The 25,056-nt window shown below is 41.2% G+C and overlaps 1 protein-coding gene across 4 annotated transcripts in view; it reads left to right on the top strand.

Moving 5' to 3' along the window:
- Positions 1 to 664: 664 nt before the first annotated feature.
- The window catches only part of LOC127375830 (tight junction protein ZO-2), a 111,883-nt gene continuing 87,491 nt past the window's right edge, over positions 665 to 25,056 (top strand). The window contains exon 1 of one of the 4 annotated variants that reach the window (XM_051422149.1): positions 665 to 777. In XM_051422149.1, the coding sequence (XP_051278109.1) occupies positions 697 to 777 (81 nt within the window). In that variant the 5' untranslated portion in view covers positions 665 to 696. The remainder of the gene's footprint in view (positions 778 to 25,056) is intronic. The other 3 variants (XM_051422151.1, XM_051422152.1, XM_051422153.1) reach the window with 3 other exon arrangements.

The following is a 25,056-nucleotide window of genomic DNA, read 5'->3' as shown; positions in this document are numbered from 1 at the left end:
TGCATTGAATATAACTACTAACTTAGTCAGGAGTCATCAGTTTACTCAATGATAGAAGGGGTCCCTGAAGTAAATTGGTTGAGAACCACTGTGTACCACAATGTAACGGGGAGTAGTTTGGTAAAAAAATAAAATTTGGTTATCACTGCTTATACTTAGGATGACATGATTTGTCTCCATGTGCCCCCCTAGCAGATTGCAGTCTAATTTACAGTCTTGTGTGTTATCCATGGTGTGGAATGTAAAAAAACAGGTTTTACAACTTCTTCAAAATGGTTTGGAGTTATGGTAGTGGATGGCTTTGAGTGAGTGAACAGTTTCTGACTGACTTTTGTTCTGCTGACAGTGATTTGACTTTTGAAAAAGTGAAGTCTTGAGAAATGCACGTTACTAATTGTAAAAAACTGTAATGTGCGTGCTTTGTCATCCTCAAGCTGAGCACTAGAAGCACACACAGGTACACACAGGCACACACTCACAAGTCTTGCATGCAGCAGCAGTAGTAGCGCAGCCATCCTCCTCCCTCTCTCCTTCTCTCCTCCTCCCTCCCTCCCTCTCTCTCCCTCTATATTTTTCTCCTGCTCCTCTCCAGTCTTGCTCGGTCTCCGCTCTGTCAACAGCTCCTGCATCTCTCTCTATCTCTCCTCTTTTTTCTTTTATCTGTATATCTCTCCGGTGTTGTTATCGTCTACCACCATGCGTCTCGGCATCTCCTCCTTCATTACGGATATCCTGAGCACCTCCAGTAACATCTGTTTCTGCTGGACCGAGGGCAAGGTAGAGTCAAACCTCCTCCACCTCCTCCTCCACTGCTCTGCTGCTGCTGTGCTCTGGAGCAAGGCAGCAGCAGGGGAAGCAGCAGGGGCAGCAGCAGGGCTCAGGGCCCCTGGGTTGTGCTGGGGACACACATACACACTCTTATTTAATTACATGATGGTCCAGTGGGCTGCTGTGGATACACTGTTAAGAGTTTGCTGTGTCTGTTTCTGTGCAATTTGTCATTATTGTCAAGGTTTGGCTTACTCAGCTGTGCATTTATATGTGTTTGCATTGGTGACAGTCTGGTGGGGTGTTGAGTAGGGAACTGCAGAGAGTTCATATTTGGTTCATAGAGGCTACTGTGGTTTTCAGTTTTGTTATATTAACCTCATGTGCTGATGGGGACTGTTGTATATGTTTGAAAGTTATATCCTTTGAAATATAAAATAGCCTACAACAATAACCCATGTTGTTACATTACCTTAACCCTAAACAAATTGAATTAGTTGCCTATCCTTCAGCCTAGTCCAATGAGAAGCTTCTCCCTGTACATTCTGTACAAAGATGTCTGGGATGTACAGTACAAAGGCTGGATGCAAGAAGAAACTGTTAGCCTAGCAAAATAGCTATATAGAAAGTGGGAAAATACATGTTCCAAAAAATTCAAACCTGCCTTATAAACCCTCTGTATCTTCTTAGCTATTAATAATGATAATGATATATTATCATATATCATCATACTGACTCACAGAAGCAAGACCCACAGCAATATAACAGTAATTTGGACCTGGCTTGACTCAGGTCCATGGGGTCTTGGTTGCTAAGAACCAAGTGAACTCATGAAGATGATACATGCAGTCACTATTCCCCACAGTTGTTGGTCAAGAAACTGATTCTAAAACCAAACTGTTTTTCTGCTGACAGCAATGTCAACCACTTTGGTCCAGACTGAATATCTCAGTGACATACCTGCTGAATTGCTATGAAATTTGATACGCAAATTCGCATTGCCCTCTAGATGTATTGTAATAACTTGTGATCCTCGACTTTTCTTGTAGTGCCATCATCAGTTGGAAATTTTAAAGTGTCCAACCTTTTGGTTTACCTGCAAAACTAATGACATTCCCATCAGCCTCAGCTGTTCTTTGCTAATAAGCAAATGCCAGCATGCTAAACTAAGATGGTGAACATGGTAAAAAGTTCCAGCTGAATGTCAGCATATTAACATTTTTGTTTTTTATTGTAAGCGCATTAGCATGCTGATGTTAGCGTTTAGCTCGAAGCACTGCTGTTTCTAAGTGCAGCCTCACAGAGCATGGTTGTACACCATGAAAACGACTCTGTGTTAAGTTACTCATCCTGAAGATAACTCTGTACTTGATGCACAGGTACTGACTCTGTTTATTTGACAAAATACCAGACTACTCTTTTAACCAAACTTGTTTCACTTGCCTAGTTTTAAGTTTCATATATTAATTATTTGGACATTATGTGTAGGACATTAGTCAGGTTTACTAGTCATCAGCTCTTTCTGGGGCAGAAATATACACTGTAGGTAGATGTTGATTGGCTTTCGGTTGACTTTGTCGGGCGAACTTCTCATTTGGTTTTAAAAATGGATGCCACCTGGAGTTGTTCCTGTCTTGCTCATGCAGGTTGGCTCATGTATGCACAAAGGATGTTTAGTACGATGTCTGGTTGCAAAATACATATTTATTTCAGCAGGGTTTAGCTTGGCTGCTTAACAAGGCTGTCTATAATTCCTCTACTGCTCTACCGGCTGTATCGGAGTGTATCACAACAGATGCAGTGTATGTACGTGTGAGATTGTAATGACAAGAAGATAAAGAGATGACTTTATTGATATTGACAGACATCCTTTGGGCGTGTGTGTGTGTGTGTGTGTGTGTGTGTGTGTGTGTGTGTGTGTGTGTGTGTAGAATCAGGGACAGACAGAGAAAGAGACAGTGACAGAGATATATAGAGAGACTTGAAATTTTGAACGTAATGTAACAGTGACACTGCTGCTTGAAATGTTACTCAGATGGAGCTTATGCTGTGTGTGTGTGTGTGTGTGTGTGTGTGTGTGTGTGTGTGTGTGTGTGTGTGTGTGTTAGATTGATGGATTTGTCCCGGGACTGGAGCGGTATTAGATTCAGTGCTGGGCGTCGGCGGGGGAGTGCGGAGGCAGCTGCGGATCTGTCGCTGATAAACCAATCAAACACTACAACGGCCCCTCCGTCCACACACAGCTGGAGACACCGTCAATCCTGCACTATTTATCTGGTAGTCATTACTGTAACACAGCCCACAGGCATCGATTCAGCTAAAGCTGAGGTGTGGCAAGGTCACCTGACAGAGAACACTGCCAACACACAGATAGCAAAGGCAACAGTGACCACCTGCATCTTAGTTATTTATTCTTATATTTTCTATATCTTATTCATAATTTTTCAAAAACACCATCCTGACAAACCTCAACAGTCTGACTGATTGCATACATATTATGGCAGGATGTGATACAAACTAAAGTAAAAAAGTGAAAAAACAGCAACTTGAGAGAATGAAATGTCTAAATTCTTTAAAAACCAACCACAGAATAAAGGTCTTAAAATAAGTATGTACTGCTGCATAAAATGGATACGACTGGCTTTTTATTAAAGGTCATCATTGCATGAAAAGACCAAAATCAACAGCGTGTTAGTCCTTCTCTCAATACTGTCTGACTCCACTAGCCTCTCTGTCGCTCTCAATCCTAAGACCATTGGTTCCTATTGATTAAGTAAGAACAGATCACAAATATATATATATATTCTTTTTAAAAAAAGGTTCAGTCATTTCCTAAAATCGCTTTTTTATTATCAAACGTTACACAAGAAAGACATTTGTTGTGGATTATTTTCAGTGGTGAATGAATCCACATTTGGTGCTCCAGTGAGCATTTCCAGTAGCAGGACAGTGTATATGGTAGAGACAGCAATCTGACCTTATCAGGTGCTGACACATGACTTGCTTTGGGCTCAGGGTGGATTGATTTCAGGTATAAGTTAAGAAAATTCTCTCTCTCTCTCTCTCTCTCTCTCTCTCTCTCTCTCTCTCTCTTTGCAACCAAGCCCCCAGGAAGAGCGCTGGCCTTGAAGCCAATGTAACATAGTGACCAAACCGCACACTCAGAATTTGATCCATTCTGTCCGATAACATTTTGTCCTTCTAAAGGAGCCATACGATTAAATCATTTTATCCCTATTCAAGTTAGCAGAGGGCTGAAGCAGAAGTTAGCGGCTCGGCCGGCAGAAGTCTCTCGTGCGCTTGCTCTATGGAATGCACGATGCAGAAGAATCCAGAAGATCCGGATAATTTGTCAAACTTTTTTGACTTCATGCACCACTGAACAGTTCCCATAGGAATGAACCAAGCCCGCCTCCACTACTGTATCCAGTTCTCCTTCATACATCCATGGTTGCAAGTAGATATGCAATGCCCACTGAGGAGCAGAAAAAGAGAAAGCATGTCTCACCTGGTGAGCTAACAGTCAGTAATGAATAAAAAACTTGCTAAAGGGGAGCTTCTTAAAACCCCAATGATTCAGGGAAGGTCATTGCATGGTGGAGACATTGTGACCATGTTGTGACAACAGACTCATGGCTCTGCCTGTACAAGAGTGTGTTCTGGATTCTAACTATTTAGACTGTTGTCAAATTCAGCTGGGAAAGACGTTTACCAGCCACGTTCATCTGGTTGATACTGGGAAAAGGCGACGTTGATCTACCAACCAGTGAAGCAAATTATTTATTCTTTTTAGATTCTATAGTGTTAGATGCTGTCAGTCAACTGACATACGATATGTGTATTGTCACTAAACCTCTCTTATTGGTTGCAGTTCTGTATGTTTTGTGCTGCTGGGTCATATTCTGTTTTTGTCTGTTGCTGTTGTCAGATTAGTTATTTGTAGTTTGTGAGAAACCGATGATTGTGATTAATGTTCTGTTCCGTTTAGTGTAGCTGAGTCTTTATAGTGCGTGAACATATACAATAGCAGCAACCTGACTTTGTTTGACCTGAATGGAACAGAACCTTAATTAGTATCATTGGTAACATCTGTGTTTACCCTCCAATTTTGCTGTGAAAAAGGTCTTTAAGAGAAATGAAGAATAACAGCAGCTTTGCCCACAAACCATAATCAATACTATAAATGTATTTACAAAACACTTTAAACTGAAGTTAAATGAATTGACTCCAACCACTAAGTATCACCTGCGTTTCATTAGTAAGTCATTAAAATCCAGAGTTGAGATAACTGTTAGCAGCCATTAGCAGCACACTGCTTCATGTGTCATTACTCATGTAGCTTCTCACCTACCACAATGTTCCGCACAAATATAAAGCATTCATCTTCACTGTAGCGTTAGGTATGTTCATGCACTGTTATAAAGTTTGGAAAAGCAACTACTTTCCCAATCTTTTGATGCAAGAAGTTTTTATATTCCCTTTATCCCTTACATAGCATCCATGTCTTGATTGTAAGATAGTTCATCAACACACTGTGCTTTATTTTCCAAGTCTCAAGTTTTTCGACTGTGCCTCCTCTCGTCACTCTAAAGTCCGTATTTAGGCCTAATACTTCAAAAGTTAGAATCATTTTTTTCAATCTTGTTATCCAATGAATTGTAATTAAAGACCAAAGGCATGAAAAAACACTGATGCAGTGCTTTCAGTGTGAGTTTTGTCCCGGTGCCCGTGGAGGTGGCTGTGTAGCCTCCCTGCAATAAATCTATTGGGTGAGTCACCCAAAACACTGCACCATGCAACACTAAATCAAAGCAATCAAAATATAATTTTATTGTGTTTTCAGGCTGATTTGAAACAAAGACTTTTGTGAAGTAAACATTTTGTATTTGTGAATTGCTCAGAATTTCACATTAACAATTCATCAGGCAACTGGAACTGTACCAGCATGAACCTGGGAAATACACATCATATTACATAATGCAGCACTTCTAAAAAGTGTTCTGAGAGATGCATATTAGGTCAAGAAAGGCACTACAGACACTGACTTGTTGTACATGTAGATGCAATTAATGTGAATATTTAGCTTGTTTCTGGCCTGTCTTCAGCTATTTAAAGAGTGTGAGTTGAGTGTTCACATGTTGTTGTAGCTCATAGTGGAGACAGAGACAGTAAGAGTGTTCCTCTGTTGCTCTCTGCGCAGTGAAGGCTGTTTGTGTCAGCACAGTGTCACCCTAGACTGGGGATGGAAGGAGGGGGGTGTCGTTTTTATTTTGTGTGTGTTTGTTTGTGTGTGTGTGTGTGTGTGTGTGTGTGTGTGTGTGTGTGTGTGTGTGTGTGTGTGTGTGTGTGTGTGGCAGAGTGCACTAGCCAGGGGTGGGTGGGCCCATATTTCTTATTCTAATCAGTGCTGTCCTGTTGGGGCTATAGGCGAGCGCTTCTACAGATTAATGTTCCTCTATCGATTGAACCATTTGCCTGTGTGGATAGATGGCACCCTAAGGTGACCCACAGGCTACAGGATCCACTATCTCTCCGTTTACACACTGCTGCACACTGGAACACACTACAATAACACTGCCACACACACACACACACACACACACACACACACACACACACACACACAACACACAGGTATACTTCATAAGAGTAGCAGAGTGCTGTCAATATGGGATAATCAGCAGCAGGCTGTATGTTAAACAGTCAGAGAGTGACCATGAGGTGACAGGTTTTACTGGGAGGTGGCTGCGCCCTATAGACCAGGGGAGTCAAACTGCCGGCCTGTGGACCATTTACGGCCTTCTATTCCCCTCCCTGTGGTCCGTGACATGATGTCAAAAATTCAATAAAATCCAACCTGCAAGATTATTATTATTATTGTTATTATTATTATAGTTGTTTCAATTCAATTTAAACTGTCCTATATACAAAAATAAAAACACAATTCTGTTACATAAAATGTATTTTGTTCGACACAAAATAAACAAAGGTGCCTTCAAATGCGTGCAAAGTGTTAATAAGAAGAGAGCAGGTTTCAGACCTGCATTTGTTGTTTGGCTGATGTTGATATGATGTTAGTGATGGAGGCATTTTATTCCGCTTTCTCGTAGTACTTGAGCATTGAAGTGGCCCTCCTATGAGATAACCCCAAGCCAATTTGAGTTTAAGACCCCTGCTGTAGGCTCTGTTTACACCGTTTCTTTGTATGGACTACAGAAAGACACAGGCACAGTGCAGTTACTGTGATGTCACCCAGAGTTTTCTGAAGAAATGTTTTGAAGCCTGGATTTGGATTCAGGTTTACTGCTGGCAAAATTGGTCTGGCCCCCTGACTCGGTCCAAATACAGCGATAGATTCTGATCCAGATCCAGATCTTGTAGTCATATATGGCCAATGACCTCAGCCTGTATGCCAACTGTGTGACTATAGCCGGCCCGACTCATTTAACTATTTGTGCAGTCCAATGTAGAGCCAGAATACAGCCAGCAATGCTTTAATAGTTGGAGATGCACAACTGTCTCCTGAGTGGTTAGAGCTTAGGTGCCACTGAACAGTGAAGTGGCACTTCTCGAGCTGCCAGGCCACTCCCATATTCACTGTCCCATGCTGGGCTTGTACCAGCCACCCTTTGGTCCCTAAGCCAAGTCCCTAGACTGAGCTACTGCCATTACTACTACCATAAGTGCGCTGTGTGGACCGTCTCTGGGCCAGACCAATTTTGCTAAATGGGTTACAGCTATTCTTGCAATTTTTCTATTATTGCAGCCAGGAAATCCTAATTTGGCCGAAGAGTTTGGTGCTGCCTTAAACCAGCTAACACAGGCTGCTAAGACCAAATGTGACAGAAATCAGACTGTCAGTCAATCAAACTTTTCTTGCTGTTGTCTACATATGATCAGCAAAAGCAAAGATCAGGAAAGTGCTGGGAAAAAACAAGTCTAGCAAAGACTCTTCAAAGTCGTCATTTTAAAACAAAAGAAGACCCTGGCATTATCCTGCCTCGGAGAAAACAACAGGACAATGGCCAGCTAAGAGTTTGGGTGCATGAAACCTTTTTCAGTCATCACAGGTCGCTTTCATGTTATGCTGGAGATGGCTGTCATCTCACTGCAAGTGCACTGAAAATCACTGTTAACGTGCTCAAAGTGAAACTGGTTTAACTTGAGCACAGCAGTGAGGCTTAACAGAGCAAAGTGCAACAGCCATGGTAGCATGTGCATCTGACGGAACAGATATGCTTCTATTTTAATCTGGCTAGCTGTGTAACACTGTATTTTGACCCACAGTGTCTTTTTAAGCATCACATCTATCTTCTTGTGTTTCACTCATGTAACTACAGTACACCGATTGTGCATTGGGCTCTGAGCATGTGACCTACACAGCTGTACTGCACCTGAACGCATCCTGTATGATGCTGACAGGGGACTGAAGCTGCTGCTCTGCTCACATGTTGCTGTGTAGACATGGTATAAGATCGGTATCTCCTTGTCTTTATATCTTATGAATATTTCACAATGAAATAATGATTATTATTATTATTATTCACACCAAGACACACGTTAGAAGATGTGGACTTCCTGTATGTTAATATTGTGGTAAAAAGATGTTGGGCCTTTTTTGAAAGGATGCTGTTCAGTCAGTGTTGTCCAGGAACTGTTAGATGAAGCGCAGCTTACGCCTATATATGTTTGTTGCTCAGGAAGCAATTCATGCTCAATATGGCTGCTGTCAGTCACTGAATAGACTATAGGCCAGGTGCCTCTTAAATAATTCAGGGCTCCATAGCTGGACAGGGGCCACATTTTCAGTCTCTGGGCTTTTTTTAAGGTTCCCAAAATTCCCCAAAAGTTCACCTGAGGATGTGCCCAGACAACCACTGGTGCTTGAGTCCAGTCATGACAGTACAGTCATGACACCACTGCAACAGTGAGCCCCCAGAAAATGTCATCATTCTGTCAAGTCAAGGTCAAAAAAGCCGGACTACAAATAACACCACTGAAAAAAACTGGTCTGTGTTAAAATAGGAGTACCAAGCCAAGACTCGTATGCACACAGCCTTGTAACATTATTTTTTAGTCAAATGTCATTGCTCTTGCTCTATACATTCTCTGCATGAGTGGAACCATGTAGGACAATGACATTTTGAAATGTGTGACTAGTATCACTAGACACTGTATCACACAGTACAACCTTCAGTAACATGATTTTATAGCAGAACCTTAACATCCTCCCCTGCTAATGACTGCAGACAGAATGTCAAGGACAGGGTACCAGACAAGGGATGTTTACACAGAGAAGTAGAGTGAGGGTCACCCTGTGGGGTGAGGGTCATGAAGATTTACTTCAGCTACAACAACAGGCGAAGATTCAGTCCTTTTTTAGATCAAGGACACTTGAGCAGGGAGGGTGCTTGTTGACATCAGGCTAACCCCGGGGAGAAGGGTTCTATTTGGAAGATAACATGGAACACAAACATGAAGGTGTGTAAAATGTGGAGGAAACAGTAGATGCTGGATGAATATCTGTGTGAACTGTGGGGGAGGCAGCATGGATTAACAACACAAGAGCAGAGCACAGACATTGCAGCCACAGGTTTTTTATATAATTTTTATACTTCCATTCTGATTGGTTGTTTTGTCCCACCAGCTGCAGGATTAAAGAACGGTTATGCATGTTGCTCTATCTACGCACACATCTCAATAAGTACTGGACAGAATGACATAAAAGTGAGATTGGTTAGGGTTAAGGTAAGAATGTAAGGGGTAAGCCAATCAGAGACACAGTACTGCACTTCATGACTTTGCCATCCTGGGAAAGACAATATCGCCCCCGTAGCTCCCAGTACTTCCCCAAAGGAGCCTGATTGGTCCGGTAAGTCTGTACTGGGCCACAAGCAAACCCTGGCAAGGTCGATCGTCCCGTGATCTCCTAATTTTGTGATCTTGCGAGTCCAACTGTTTCGCAAAGTTAACTCATTGTCTCCAGTTGTTTTAGTAAAGTTTTAATGACCCCCTGACATTTCCTGCTACACCATCAGGCCATTTTTGCACTAGAATACAGGCTGGTTAAATATTAAAGAAAAAAGCTAAATGGACTGCATTTATACAGCACTTTTAATGCAGTCATGTTATGCCTCTCGATGGCAGCTGCAGTAAAGGATCATTTTGGTCTTATTTTTTGTAGTTTTTGTATTTTTGTAGGACATCATTTCTATCAGTTATGATAAGACTATAGTCCCTAAGGTAATTGCTGAGATGTGGGAACATGGGATATTGTTTTGTATAGCTGTGTGAATCTTCTGTCCCGGATACGCTTCAGGGGTTAATGTTTTTTTAACCGGGTAAGTGGTCCCAAAATCTACCTGCTCGAAGTCAATTATTACTAGCCCTTATACAAATAGCTTTTTAGTTATTAGGGGTTTTCATATAACAATGAAGATCCTCTTAGCTGGTATTCAAGCGAGATACTGTCAGCTGTTGTTTGTCAGAAACTTGACTTGCCTTTGGAAAACGACCCCAGTTTGCTCTCAAACTGTGCAATACATAGTTGGTGTTTCACCCACATTCTCTAATGCCACCCACATGCTCACTTGCTATTCAACTCATAAACTTTGTCTTTACCCGCCAAATCGGTACTGCAATTTGAGAAGGAAGCGAGATAGCTCACTCCTTAGCTACTTTCATCATTAGCTCTGGAAAAAAACTATGTTTCATCTTTTTTACCACTTCCTACCCAACCGGGCACGTGAGTGACTTGATTTAGTAGCCTGAATCCTGCAATGGCATTTTACTTGCCCCAGACAAGTGGGCAATCCTTATTTTGAAGCCCTGCACTTTGTAAACTACAGTAAGCCTTTAATATTTTGCAGTCGAAGCTCACTTAATTTATGAAGATAAAACGATAAGGTTATGTTTGATAAAAAGATAAGTTTATGTTTGTAACGCTTGGAGGAAGCACATGGACATTGTTGTTAGCTTATAATAAGGCATTGGACGTTGTTGTGTGTTATACATATGTAGGTCTTTAAAGGAACATGTTTCCTTGTGGAGGAACTGAGAATGGTCCTTGATAATGGTAATGCAAAAGCACTCTCTCGCCACATGTTAGTCTCTTACTGTAGCAAACTGACATTTATCTAACACTTTTTGTAACTTTTACTTTTTGTAAATCTTCTGTTTTGTCTTACAACTGGCCTGCACATAAACAAGTACACTGTGGCTGAGGAGACTGCAGTTTTTTTTTCACTCAGACTACCCAGCCCCCTCCACACACACACACACACACACACACACACACACACACACACTTACCACCAGATCTTCTATTTAAGAATTCTGTTCTGTTCCAGTTTTGTCCGCAGTTTGGATTAAAAGCAGCTCGGTGTATTGACCTGTCTCACTTCCTCCATTTCATTAAAAAGGCATAACGGCAGAGAATCCTGCAGACTCATCTTGTACCACCTTCAGATCCTTACCTGCTGCCTCTGTGTGCTGGCAGAAAACACACATAATGAGATTATCATTTTGACACGTTTTTGCGCCCGGAAGACACACATGTGCAAACGCACAGCAGCTAACACCACACACATTTTTTCACATGTATATGGAAGCACGCACACAAGCACTTTTTTTGCTATCTTGACACATTTTCAACAGCCACGCTGACACACAGACTAAGGTGAAAATAAAACATGGCTCTGACCCAGTGTTCAGGGGGTCACCTCGTCTTTGTCTTCTCGCATCCTGCCCTCTGCTTCTCCTCTCTGCCTCCTGCTGTCTTATTCAGCAGCCTTTATCATGACATACAGACACCATAACACACTGTGCATTCTTCATTAAGCTCACAAAGAATGAAAAGGCCGATAAGTATGATTTATACTGTCTCATATTACAAATGACTATGATGTACCAAATGTTTAACTATGGACGGCTTTTCATCACTACAAATGATCCATAGCTCTATTAACCCCCACAGTCACACTCTGTTTTATTATTCAAGTATGGCACTTGGTATGTTGCTCTAACATACAGTGTGTAATGCACAGTGTGGTACTGCACAACAACTATATTACACTGCAGAGTATACAGAGTGCAGAAGGAGAAGAGAAAGGAGTGTAAGAGTAAGATGCTGAACTGGTTAGCCCAACAGTTTTACTACACAGTGCCAAATAACGATGGGTCGTTCTTCATTTGGTTGTTTTTTAATGTCTGGTTATCGAAGGTAGTTCATTATTTGAGCTGAAGATAACTAGAAATGGCTCCAGGTGCTAACACCTTTGCATATAAAGGCTAAGGTATATAAATGTATAATCATCTAAAAATAAGAATTGTTGTGTTTTTGTTACCTTAGAATGAGATGTTTTTTGAACCGCCATGTTTCTACAGTGGACAAACAAGGCTTTAGATAGGGCCTTTCATGTGTTTGGCGACTTTCACCGCCACTGTAGTTTCTTCAACATGCTTGACAGGGCAGGAATTATACCACTGTCAAATGGCCAGTGCCATGATGGACATGCCACTAAATGCTACACACACTGGTCCTTTAAATGTTGTAGCAGTGCATCTCCCTGAGGTCACAATGTGGCCCATATGTTGATGTTTAGTAAATCTGTTGGGACTTGCTAGATCTAGTTATCTTACCCCTTTATGTTCTGGAAAGCTGGTGATTATCTGTTGTCAAAGCCCTCCTGTTGAGCCTGTGCACTCAGATATAAATACTTTTAAGCAGTGTTTCACTCCAGATTGATTAAAACTATTTTGTTTAATGATGATTTAATGACAGTCACATATGCATCGGCTCCATGTAGATCTAAATTATGTAAAGGATCAGTTCACCCACATTAGTGAAAAACATATATTCTCGTAGTCGTATCTCTCCATACTGATGGTTTTATTAGTCCAGGTTTTGAGATGTCTGCCTCCATCCCGATACATTGAGCAACATCTCCAGTCTCTCACTGGATGTTGCTGCTGAATATGTTTGAATTTATTTTATCAGTCCAGTGACCACCAAAAAGTAAACACCATTCACTTCCATTGTATTGGTGTAGAGGCAGAAATCTCAAAACTTGCACTAACAGAACCAAAACTGTCTGTATAGGGAGACCCCACTACTACTACCACTGCAGGGAAGTGAGGAAATATGCTTCTGTAGTTCAGGTGCAGTGACCCTTTAGTAACTACGTTTGTCATAAGATATAGTTGTGGCAACACTGTTTTAATTCACTGAAGCGTAAATCTTGACTCAGTAAACAGTTGACTTAACGTGACTCAGAACAGCTGGAGCATCTGGCTGTAAGAAGACTTTTCATTCCCAGAACTGGTGTTTTCCACCTTATGCCCTAACTAGGCCTCCTGTCTCCTTGTCTATCTCTCTATTCTTATTCCTTTCCTCTCTCTCTCCTCATGTACTCCAGCCTCCAATAGTTCCTTTATCTTTTGTCCCTTTCTCTTCTCTTCCTCCTCTCAGCTTCTTGTCCTGCACGTGCTCTTAGAGTCAGAGTGAGTGTGTGTGTGTGTGTGTGTGTGTGTGTGTGTGTGTGTGTGTGTGTGTGTGTGTGTGTGTGTGTGTGTGTGTGTGTGCACATCTCCTGCAGCAGTGTTAATTAGCAGAGGCCAGATGGATGAGGTGATGGCGTGTTATAGTACCCTCTACAACGCCACTCCCACTGTTATCCAGCACGTGCTGACACACACACACATACACACACACACACACACACACACACACACACACACACACACACACACACACACACACACGCACACACACAGGCTTACATAACCCAAACACAGTGCAGTGCAGATGTGCCCTTATTTACAGTTAGATCTATTTTGGGGTAAAAGTGAAATGTTCTACTATCTGTCTGCAGATGATTAGACTGCACAGCTGTTGTCATTTGACATCTTTTCAACTCACTTTTCTTCCTTTCTTTTACTCCTACTGCTATTTCTGGTACCTTGGTACAATGTATTTTTGGTAGAGGCTCAAAGGGTGACAGTTAGAAGACAGCCATTTTTCACACCTTTCCAAAAATATTGTGGGCAGCAGCCAATGAAGAAACTGATTCAGAGAGAGAGTAAGAAAGGTGGAGAGGAAGGTAAAGTCGGGTTTCAATATTCATGATGTTACTCTCCCTGCTTAGACGCACTGCAGTAGTCTCTCTCTCCTTCTCTCTTTTCTTCCCCTCCACTTCGCCGTTGAGCTTCCTCAGCAGGTTGCCACTATCCCATAAGCATAATCTCTCTCTCTCTCTCTCTCTCTCTCTTTACACACACACACACACACTCTGACACCGTGACCTTGAGAGACAGCAGCGACACATGCTTGGGGGCAGAAGTTGCTCTTTGACTCTTAATCACTGATTCAGGATCAGAACAAGCAGTATTTACCATAAGCAGTATAATTACAAGGTCAGATCTGAAGCAGTGTAGCGTGGTGTAGTGTTACATTGTTTGTAACAGAACCTCTGCAGCAGATTCGGTAGATATTACACATGCAGATGAGTGACCCAGGTTTGTCTTGCATTAGAAAATATAATGATCCTGATATTGAAAGTGAGTGACAGCGGCCTCATCTTATAAATCAATGCAGCCATTCTTGCTCAAAGGCAAAAGTAGTAGCGTTAAGATGTTTTCATGCCATACTAACCAGTTTCATATGGGACTAATTAGCCATAAATAAATAGTAGTAGGCCTGGAAATCGCTTGGTTGGACTATAAATACAAGCAATGTATTGGAACTTTCTCATTCTTTGAAAAAAAATTCCAAATGTGTCCAAGAACTTTTGGAAAGAAGTCAGCTAACCGTCTGAATGAACTTTACATTGAGCAACATCCCATCTGAGAGGTTGGTATTGGCTTTCTGTCGGGCTGGATGATAATTCAATATCAAGATTCAGATTACTTTATTTGTACACGTAGGTAGATTTGGTTTGCAGTAAAAGACATTCCTCTTGACAAAATATTTTACTCAGACAAAGACAAACATATTACAACATGATAAAAGTGCTCCAGGCTCTGGTGCGCCATGGTAGCTCACCTGGTATAGCTGGCACCCAATGGAGCAAGTCCTTACTGCCGCAGCCATGGGTTTCGAATCTGATCTGTGGCCCTTTGCTTTGTGTCATCCCCTCTCTACTGTCAAATGTGTATAAGTGTCTAAAAATAGGCTAAATAAAAACATAAAAAAATAATATATATATATAAATTGCAGTACAACAAATCTGTGTCATGTTGAACTTGTTCATATGAGTAATAGAACAAAGCTGTTTTTTTTTATACTGCTTTGTTCTAAATCTTGGGAATGTAAACCTCCACCCAGAAGGAAGAGGCTGAAATTCTTCGTTATTTAACTTTTACTGTGGTGTCATTTCTACCTGATCATGGGCGCTGGAAGCAGGGGTGTTGGAAATCTGGCATAATGAAAACCATTAGTTCTTAAAAATGTTTAAACTTATAATGACTTTCTTATAATGATGAGGTTTTGCTAAAAAGTTATAAAATTAGTGTTAAATATTGTCAGATTGTCCGCTCCTCCCAACCTGCCCGCTGGCCTCTCATTGAAAAGGAATCACGATGCGCATCAGTCGGTGAAAAGACAGCTGAAAAGACCTTTAGCCATCCAGCTAATGCAAACTGGGCACTTGAAGACCACAGAACAACAGTTATTGCTCAGAGTTTGAAAAAAAAATCCACATGGCACAGGCCAATAAGCTGAATCTTGCTGAAGGCCCACAAGCAATTAGAATTACAGAGGTATGTGAGATAGATTGAAGTCCCAGAGAAAAGGGATCTGTAAAGGTTACTATCAAAGCCACACCAAGGTGAAAATGGTAATCATTGAGGCACATAGAACCTGGAACCTCTAGTCCTGATAAAATCAGTGTGTCTTTTCGCAAATCTCCCACTAAAAGTGGAAGTGGTCTTCTATACTGCAGAGTGAGTTTGAATGACTTTTTCTGCAGATTCTGGCAAAGCCTAAATGTCAGAAGCCTCATGAATGGATATGAGGTCTGGGGAATGTAGAGAGCAAGTTCAAACTGAGATGTGCTGACTGCTGCTTCCACAGGACACAGCGCAGCAGAGGGGATGTCTACTGCATCACAATGCTCAACTTATACAACTGATGTATTGTCACGACACAACAGAATCTGATGTTACAACCTGGATGTGGCTAATGTGGAATATCTGTTCATTTCATACTGAAGAAATGAATTGAATCAACATTTAAATAAGTATCAGTGTCTGTTAACAAATCCATACTGCTATCAGTAAGTGCTTTTTTCTGTTTGTCTGTCAATCAACACAGAGTGAATTAGCTTTCTGCACCTGACAGTGAATCTGCTGCAAAATGGTACTCTAACCCTGAGGTATCTGCACACTGGTGTGTGTAGTTGTGTACGCTGTAAAGCCCACCCTAATTTAGCCTAAAGCCTAAAGATGTGACACTGAGGGTATGTCTCCATAGAGTCTTAAGATTAGTCATTTCAGAAGGTAATCCTGCAAAAGAAATGAGGTGTGTGACCTACAATCAACCAGATTGTCCTTCAGGGGACTGTTTTATTGCTGCTTGCTTGGTCTATAAATATTAATGGGGATTTGACCAATATGAGGTTCAATATGGACCTTTCTGGTCTACCAACCCCTCAAAGCACATTTGCAGTTCACTATGTGGACCAAAGACACTTCTTATTGGCTGGGGGAGCTAGGAACTGAACCAGCGACTCTCTTTGTTGATTACTAGACCTCTCAGAGCTGTCTCAGGCCTAACATTCTGCCTGTGATTTAGTCCCTTTCACCTGGTGTTTCCGTTATTCTGTCCTGTACAGGGGGCACTGTGCCTTTTGTTAGTCCTGGTTAGCTTAGCTTTATTTATGGCTGAGTTGGCTGTCTGATCACATACACTAACAAGTTGTGTGTTTCTCTGGCCGTTCTTACTCTTTTTATTCTTTCTTTAGGATACATCGTCCTCTGTTCTCTTTCTGGAACCTCCATTCTCTCTATTGATAACATCTTTGTGTGTGTGTCCCTTTTAGTAAAAAGGTAAGGGTGTCAGTAGTCAGGACAGAGCACTAACAATGTTGTGGGATACGTCACACACACACACACACACACACACACACACACACACACACACACACACACACACACATACACACACACATAGAGGATGAGGGATGAGATGTAGTGGTATGGTCTGATACAAAGTGACAGACACAACTGAGATAAGGGACTCTGCCTATCCTTTGCTTGTATGTTTGTGTGTGTGTGTGTGTTGTGTCACCTTTATTAATGTGGTTTTCAATGTAAGGAGTGTAAAGTTGTTGCTTTGAATCAAACATGGGTGCATGTTATTATTATCGTTATAAATAAATGTTATTAATGTTGGGAGTTGGTTCATGGAGATTAATTCAATTCAATTCAATTCAATTTTATTTGTATAGCGCCAATTCATAACAGAAGTTATCTCAGGACACTTTTCAAATAGAGCAGGTCTAGACCGAACTCTTTAACATTAATTACAGAGACCCAACAGTACCACCATGAGCAAGCACTTGGCGACAAGGGCAAGGAAAAACTGCCTGTTAAAAGGCAGAAACCTAGGACAGATCCTCCGGCTCTAGGTGGGTGGTCATCTGTCTCGATTAAGAGGTGCTGGAGCTAATTCTCCAGTTGGGTGTAATTAAACCATTGCAGAAGAAGAGTGGCTGCTATTTTAGTTATTTAGTCCTGACCAGTCAGGAGTTGCTGATGTATTTCCTCCATCATTGTCATTTCCAGTTAATACAGTAGCAGTTGCTACAAAAGTCTGATAATGAAATTTTACGTGTTCATTTAAACCAACATTGACGTACTTGGTTGCCAGCACAAGATAGAACTCAGGTCTTACCTGACACCCTGGTGAGATTGGCTGGCTTTCTCCACTCATTTCCCACAGTCTTGCAAACTCAACTGCAGTGCTGTAGTACTCAAGTCCGGTCTTAAGATGTTTTTTCTATTGTCTCGGACTTGTCTTGGATTTGTTTTTCATTTGGACTTGTCTCTGACTTGGCCTGACTTTTTTTCTAAAATAACTTTTTAACTCCTTTAAAACAAAACCGTTCCCGAAGCACACTTCAGAAATTGGGTATAGGTTTAAGTCAAAATCCATCTAGAACGGGCATTGACACAACCAGTGTCACTTGCAATTGCATGCCTGGCTGCCAAAACTCATCTCATTGGCAGTGGCTATACAATCATTTTTTTTCTGTCTCTGCCTTGAATGTCTGTCTTAAACCTGTCTCAACTAGTCCTGGTCCTAGGACTCTTGGGCGTAACAAAAATGGTCTGGACTACAGCACTGCTTGACTGTGGTCGGTCCAGCCTACTCTGGTCCTCTTGTGTCCAAAGAGATAAGAAATAGATGCAGACAGAAACTAAGCTGAAATGCTTCAGGGAAAGTAACATATGGCAAATATAAAAATATATGTGTATATATGCATACCTGGACTTAAATATATAGTAAACAACAAAAAAAGGCAAAAAAGTCATTCAAAAAAAGAATGTTTGTCAGTCTGGAATTCTTTTAGTATACTCCCATCTTAATAAAGTAGAAAATGTCTCTAGTTCAGGCTTGATGGGCAGCAGACACTTCCTACAAAAATCTACATTTAAAACCAGGCTAGGTTGAGGATTACCATATAACATCTGTGGTTAAAATAGCCAGATATTCAGACTGACTCCTCACCATTCAATTATTTTGTCTAATGTTGCCTTTCTGGTAGCAGTTTCTATTGAAATAGGATAAAATGTTGCCCTTCCCTTTCCAGGCAACACTGAGGCTGCAATATTACAAGATGCAAGTTGAGCAATATTACAGAAAACCACAGCTGATACTGAGAATACGTGTTGTTTGTGCAAAGACAATGTTCTGTTTAAGTTTGATGCTGCATGACAACTGTTTAAATGTCCTGTACAATCTCTGTGAGCACATATTACTCTCATTGGAGCAGAGTGCTGTAATACCCAGTGAGATAAAAAATAAAGAAGGGATTTTTACTGAGGAGGAAGAGAAAGGAGAGTGAGAGGAGCTCACGCAACAGTGAGGCTGACGTAAGGCATTTATCGAGAAGATGGAGTTTTAATCCTTCAATGAAAGACAAGGATCAGAGGAGAGCTGTTTGATTACACTTCTTGTAGACCTCCGTACGATTACGTACAGGCTGATAACCAGATAGACTGAACCATGGTATGAGGACAAAAGTCTTGCACTGCAGATTTTGTTAAATGAATTAAACTCGCTCAAATGTCTGCATATTCTGGATCAGCTGGTCTACAAAAGCCATTGAGGCAGGACTGAAGTAACAGTCCAACATTTTGGCAAATACTCTTGTTTTCTGTGTTACCCAGAGTCACATGAGAAAATCAATATCAGTTTCATCTCTGTGAGTACAGTACAGAAAAACAAAGACTGGGAGCAGGGGGAAACTGCTAGCATAGCTCATTCAAAAAAAAACTCCAGAACTCTCTGATCTCAACCCTGTCCAATAAAACGGGCTAATACTTTGCTTTAACAGACACAGTTTTAGGAAACATAATGCCACTTAGATTACTTTCTAAATAATGAACATAACCGCGTTTATATTTAATATACATACACTACCAGTCAAAAGTTTGAACACACCTTCTCATTTAATGGTTTTTCTTTATTTTCATGACTATTTACATTGTAGATTCTCACTGAAGGCATCAAAACTATGAATGAACACATATGGAATTATGTAGTAAACAAAAAAGTGTGAAATAACTCAAAACATGTTTTATATTTTAGATTCTTCAAAATAGCCACCCTTTGCTTTGATTACTGCTTTGCACACTCTTGGCATTCTCTCGATGAGCTTCATGAGGTAGTCACCTGAAATGGTTTTCCAACAGTCTTGAAGAAGTTCCCAGAGATGCTGAGCACTTGTTGACCCTTTTGCCTTCACTCTGCAGTCCATCTCATCCCAAACCATCTCGATTGGGTTTAGGTCAGGTGACTGTGGAGGCCAGATCATCTGGCGCAGCACTCCATCACTCTCCTTCTTGGTCAAATAGCCCTTACACAGCCTGGAGGTGTGTTTGGGGTCATTGTCCTGTTGAAAAATAAATGATGGTCCAACTAAACGCAAACCGGATGGGATGGCATGATGCTGCAGGATGCTGTGGTAGCCATGCTGGTTCAGTGTGCCTTCAATTTTGAATAAATCCCCAACAGCAAAGCACCCCCACACCATCAGAGCTCCTCCCCCGGTGGGAACCATGCATGTAGAGACCATCCGTTCACCTTTTCTGCGTCGCACAAAGACACGGCGGGTGGAACCAAAGATCTCAAATTTGGACTCATCAGACCAAAGCACAGATTTCCACTGGTCTAATGTCCATTCCTTGTGTTTCTTGGCCCAAAAAAATCTCTTCTGCTTGTTGCTTTTCCTTAGTAGTTGACCATAAAGGCCTGATTTGCGCGGTCCTCATGTGAGCCAGTTTCATCGTAGCACTTGATGGTTTTTGCGACTGCACTTGGGGACACATTCAAAGTTTTTGCAATTTTCCGGACTGACTGACCTTCAGTTCTTAAAGTATTGATGGACTGTCGTTTCTCTTTACTTAGCTGATTGGTTCTTACCATAATATGAATTCTAACAGTTGTCAAATAGGACTGCCAGCTGTGTACCAACCTGACTTCTGCACAACACAACTGATGGTCCCAACCCCATTAAGAAGGCAAGAAATTCCACAAATGAACCCTGACAAGGCACACTTGTGAAGTGAAAACCATTTCAAGTGACTACATCATGAAGCTCATGATTGGTTTGCAGCACTGTCAACAAAGCAAAGGGTGGCTACTTTGAGGAATCTAAAATATGAAACATGTTATTTCACACTTTTCTGTTTACTACATAATTCCATGTGTTCATTCATAGTTTTGATGCCTTCAGTGAGAATCTACAATGTAAATAGTCATGAAAGTTATTTTTTTGGCCTTTTATTGCCTTTATTCAATAGAGACAGCTGAAGATCGGTAGAGAGAGTGGGGGTGACACGCAGCAAAGGGCCACAGGTCAGATTCGCTGCAGCAGCTCCTTACATGGGTCACCAGCTCTACTGACTGAGCTAACCAGGCACCCTGAGTCCAAACTTTTGACTGGTAGTGTATATGAACAATGTTCACTGTCATCGTATGTCATTTGTTTTCCAACAGTACGTACACTGTTTGACACAATGGTCCTTCATTTTATACTTGCCATATAAAACAGGCCTGCCAGATGTTTCTAGCAAAACAAAATGTCAAAATGATGTGAAAATAAAGTAAACACAATACTTGAATTTATCATTAATATAAGTATGTGTGTAATCCTATACCATAAGGACATGTGTCTTAGTCAGGACCTCCAGGAATTCACGCGCTGTTTTGGGGAGTTCAGCCAAAGAGGACAAATGGGATGTAGCTCAGGCAACTTAAGCCCAGCCTTGTGCATGTTCTTGTGTTTTAGTTCCCTAAATCTAACCCCCTGCGGGATGCTGCACCTCCCTGCGCTGCTGCCAGTGAACATAATCCGGGCAGCAATTGAGTTTCTTTGTAAATAAATTTGGCTCCTGGTTCTTTTTCTCGAAGACCTTTTCTAAAGAAGCAGGAGTGAAACCAATTATAGAACCAGCTTTTTTAATTATCGTGTGAACCCTGTTCTTGTTATTGGTTAACCCAGCATCAAACAAAGTTCTGGTTAAAAAAACTCTGAAACATCTAAAAGCTCACCACTGACCTTGAAGGACTTCTTTGAGGAAAAACAACCCGGACTGAACATTTTCTGGCTACTTCAGTTCCATATCAATTATGATGCACCTTCCAACAACTCCAGAGCTGTCTGATTTACATGTTGTGTCCTGTTTCATGATTCTGTGTATACAGATTTATTGATTTCCTTTAATCTAACTTTAAATGTGAAGATGTAGCTGTTCTTTGCGTGTAAACCTGTCCATCTGTGTCTTTGTCCCAATATGCTTGTGTGTGTGTGTGTGTCTGTGCAGCATTAAGACAGAGAGAGTGCTGACCCTGGTGTTTCCTTGTAGGGAGTGGTACAGCTCAGAGGTGTGTGTGCTGAGGCACTTGGATGGCTTAAACACACACTGCCTGCACTCCCAGCAGCCACACACTCTATGTGTGTGTGTGACTCGCTGTCGACACCAGGTATTCCACCAACACACTCAACTGCTTCTGATGTCACGCATATACTGTATACACTGTAGGTCTGTCAGATTCACGCAACAGCTCCAACACAGGTGATTCAGCTGAGGTTTATTTGTAATCAGATTAAATTAAATGTCATTTATTACCTCTGGATTTACCTATATACTTGTAGTATATTTAAACACCATTCCACATAAAAAACTGCAGCTTTGTGTTGTTTTTTTGCACGTTATAATTTCTATTCTGTTTCTATGAAATGCAGTGTTTCATTTATTTTTATTCCTTTATTACACTGAATGGTTGTGATTACCTGATTTTCTGTATCACACTTTATTTCCCTAATATGATTTTACCTGCTTTGGTTTTAAATATCCTGTTACTTAAGCAGCAGTGGGTAATTTTTTATTTAGAATTATTTATATTTGCTGAAACCTTCACTATAGATAATCTGTGAAAAAATCTGGTTCCTCTGGCTCCTAATGACATTTGCAAGAATCCACCATGCCTGGATGAAAACAAGCAATCAGAGCAAAGAAAGGAGGAACCTGATGTTTTCACAGATTATCTGTCAGGATATAGTGGAAGTTTCAGTCAATATGACAAAGATAACCTACTGCAGCTTTAAAGGGTAATTCTACACCAATTATCTACCTACTTCTATTGCAATAGTTTGTAATAAGGATTGTAATATCTATTTTTTTCCCATTAGCATGATACTGTGGAAGTGACCATTAAGCTGCTGAATGGGAAACTGAAGCGGAACCTACGGTTAAAGAGTTAAAACTTCTCTCACACGTTATGTCTATTATTTTTACGTCCTTATGTATTTATTGAATTATTTATTTGTGAATTAAACATACAATATGTAGTTTCTGCCGCTATGGGGGTCACATCAAAACAATAAGAAAAGATGAAGTTTGATGATGTTGTGTAGTAGCATGGTATCATGAGAGTTGTTGTCTTCACCACCATTGCAGTCATTGCAGTCAGCTTCTCCCGGTCAGGATTCCTTTAGTGTTCATGGTCGAGCCGAGCTGCTGCTAACGTTGTTTGTTTGTTTCTCTTAAAGATGTCTGATGACTCAAATCCTTCATCCAGTTAAAATATATGATTAAAAACCACCAAGATCAATGTGTGACAGCTTCTGGTAGACAACCACAACGCTGACACATGGACAAAGGGGTTATGACACTATTGACAGGCGACCGGTGAAACGCAGATTACCTGTAGAAATTTCTCTGAGTTTGGACATTGTTGGAAACATTTAGGAGGATGGAAGTACACAACTCACCTACATATAGAACATAGTGTTTATAGACATTCTGATGTGGAAATGTTACTTATTATAGCTTTAATTTGTTAATTTTTCTGTTTTCCATCAGCCTCCATATTAACTGAAGCTGCGACATGAGGAGCTCAGCTATAGATAGAATCCCTTTCTTTCCTCTCCTGATGTTGTTGTGCCTCTTTGATTAATTGTAGCCTGTTTGACTTGAGGAGAGGAGAAAATAGCTGCTGTCTCTCTGCTATCTCCTGTGCACCTGGGTAGTTCCAAGTAAAAAGGGAATTATCAGGAAGACTTGTATTCAAAGATTTGTGAGTAAGAATTTATTGTGAGTCATTCAGGAGCGTCTTCTCAAACTTTTTACACCATGAACCACCTCAGAAAATATCTATAATAATACATTAACATAGGCCGACCCTATTCAGCTACAGACAGTTCACGCAGGAGGCAGGTTTATTCCTAATAAGACACCTATTTATTGTTGACTGCTGTTCAATTCTTTCTCATCCATCCATCCTACCACCTGCATATGTAAGCTTTCTCGCTCTTTACGTCACTTGGTTTTGATGGTGAGTGATCCCAGAAAATACATTAAAGGGATAACTAGCGTGATATTTTGAAGCAGAAGGCCCCTGACCATGCTCCAGTGAGACCAGTTCGTTTCGATATATGTGCTGCACCCATACTTGCAGGTTTGAAAGGTCGTGCAGCAGGATCAGTGCAGTGTGCTCCCTGTAACCTTCCAATATGTCTGTTTGGTCAGTAGACAGGCCTGTGCTGTATCGGTGTGCTCAGGTCGCTGCCAGACTACACATTCACAGGTTTCACCTTCCTGCAAACATTGATTGTGCACTTCCTCCTCCTCCTGCTCATCTTTCTCCTCTCATTCCTGTCTTCATTTATCTACCTCACTCCTGCTGTTTATCCAAAAGCAAAGCAAAACCTACTGAAACAATATTTCTTGACTAGCACACAAAAAAGTGCAGTTCCAGCGTTCAGTGATCAATATTTTTGTTATTGTATGTGAAAGAGGTTGCCTTGTAGTGATGAACTGTAGCTCATCATTTTGGTTTTATCAGCATGACTTCACTGTTTTGGTTCACTCTGATGGCTCTCAGCAACAGGCTGTTGTTTTCTCAGAAAAAGCTCTAAAAACCCACTGTACTCTATCTGCTCTGCACCACACAGCACGCGGACACAGTGAGAGACTAGCTGCCGAACATAGTGGAGCATTTATCAGCCAAAGAGCCAGATATTTTTCACAGGAGTTGGTGGAGAGCTAAAAGAGAGTGAATATTCAAAGTGTGTAATACACACAGTGGTCCACCGTAGCAGTGTTATGTTCCGTGGTCAAGTTAGCAGTCATAAATATGCAACATCCTCGACCCTCCTCACCCTATTCACCTCCTGTTCATCACATCCAGTGTCAAGGTTGAGCTCATCAGAGTCCAGTCCTCCACATCACATTCAGGTCTTCAGCATTCTCTTCACCCCCTCACCACCACCACCACAAGTATCTAGACTCCATCAGGGGGATTTCCTATTCTAAGTACAGTTTCACCAGCCCCTTCACATACAACGACGTCGCCATGGGGTCTAATCGCCAAAGACTTTTCACATTTCTCATTTTTACTGAGCACATGTCAGTTAGTTGCACTGAACTACAAAAACACTTTTTTAAGTTGCACTTTCAGTTTAATAAGACACATCCTTGAGCAAGATACTGAACTCCAAATTGTGCATCGGTGTGTGAGTGTGTATAAATGAGTTAGTTTCTGTTCGATGGACTTTGCCA

Source organism: Dicentrarchus labrax, unplaced genomic scaffold (assembly GCF_905237075.1).
Source record: "Dicentrarchus labrax unplaced genomic scaffold, dlabrax2021, whole genome shotgun sequence".
NCBI classification, from domain to species: domain Eukaryota; kingdom Metazoa; phylum Chordata; class Actinopteri; family Moronidae; genus Dicentrarchus; species Dicentrarchus labrax.
This window is presented reverse-complemented; position numbering and strand designations above follow the sequence as displayed.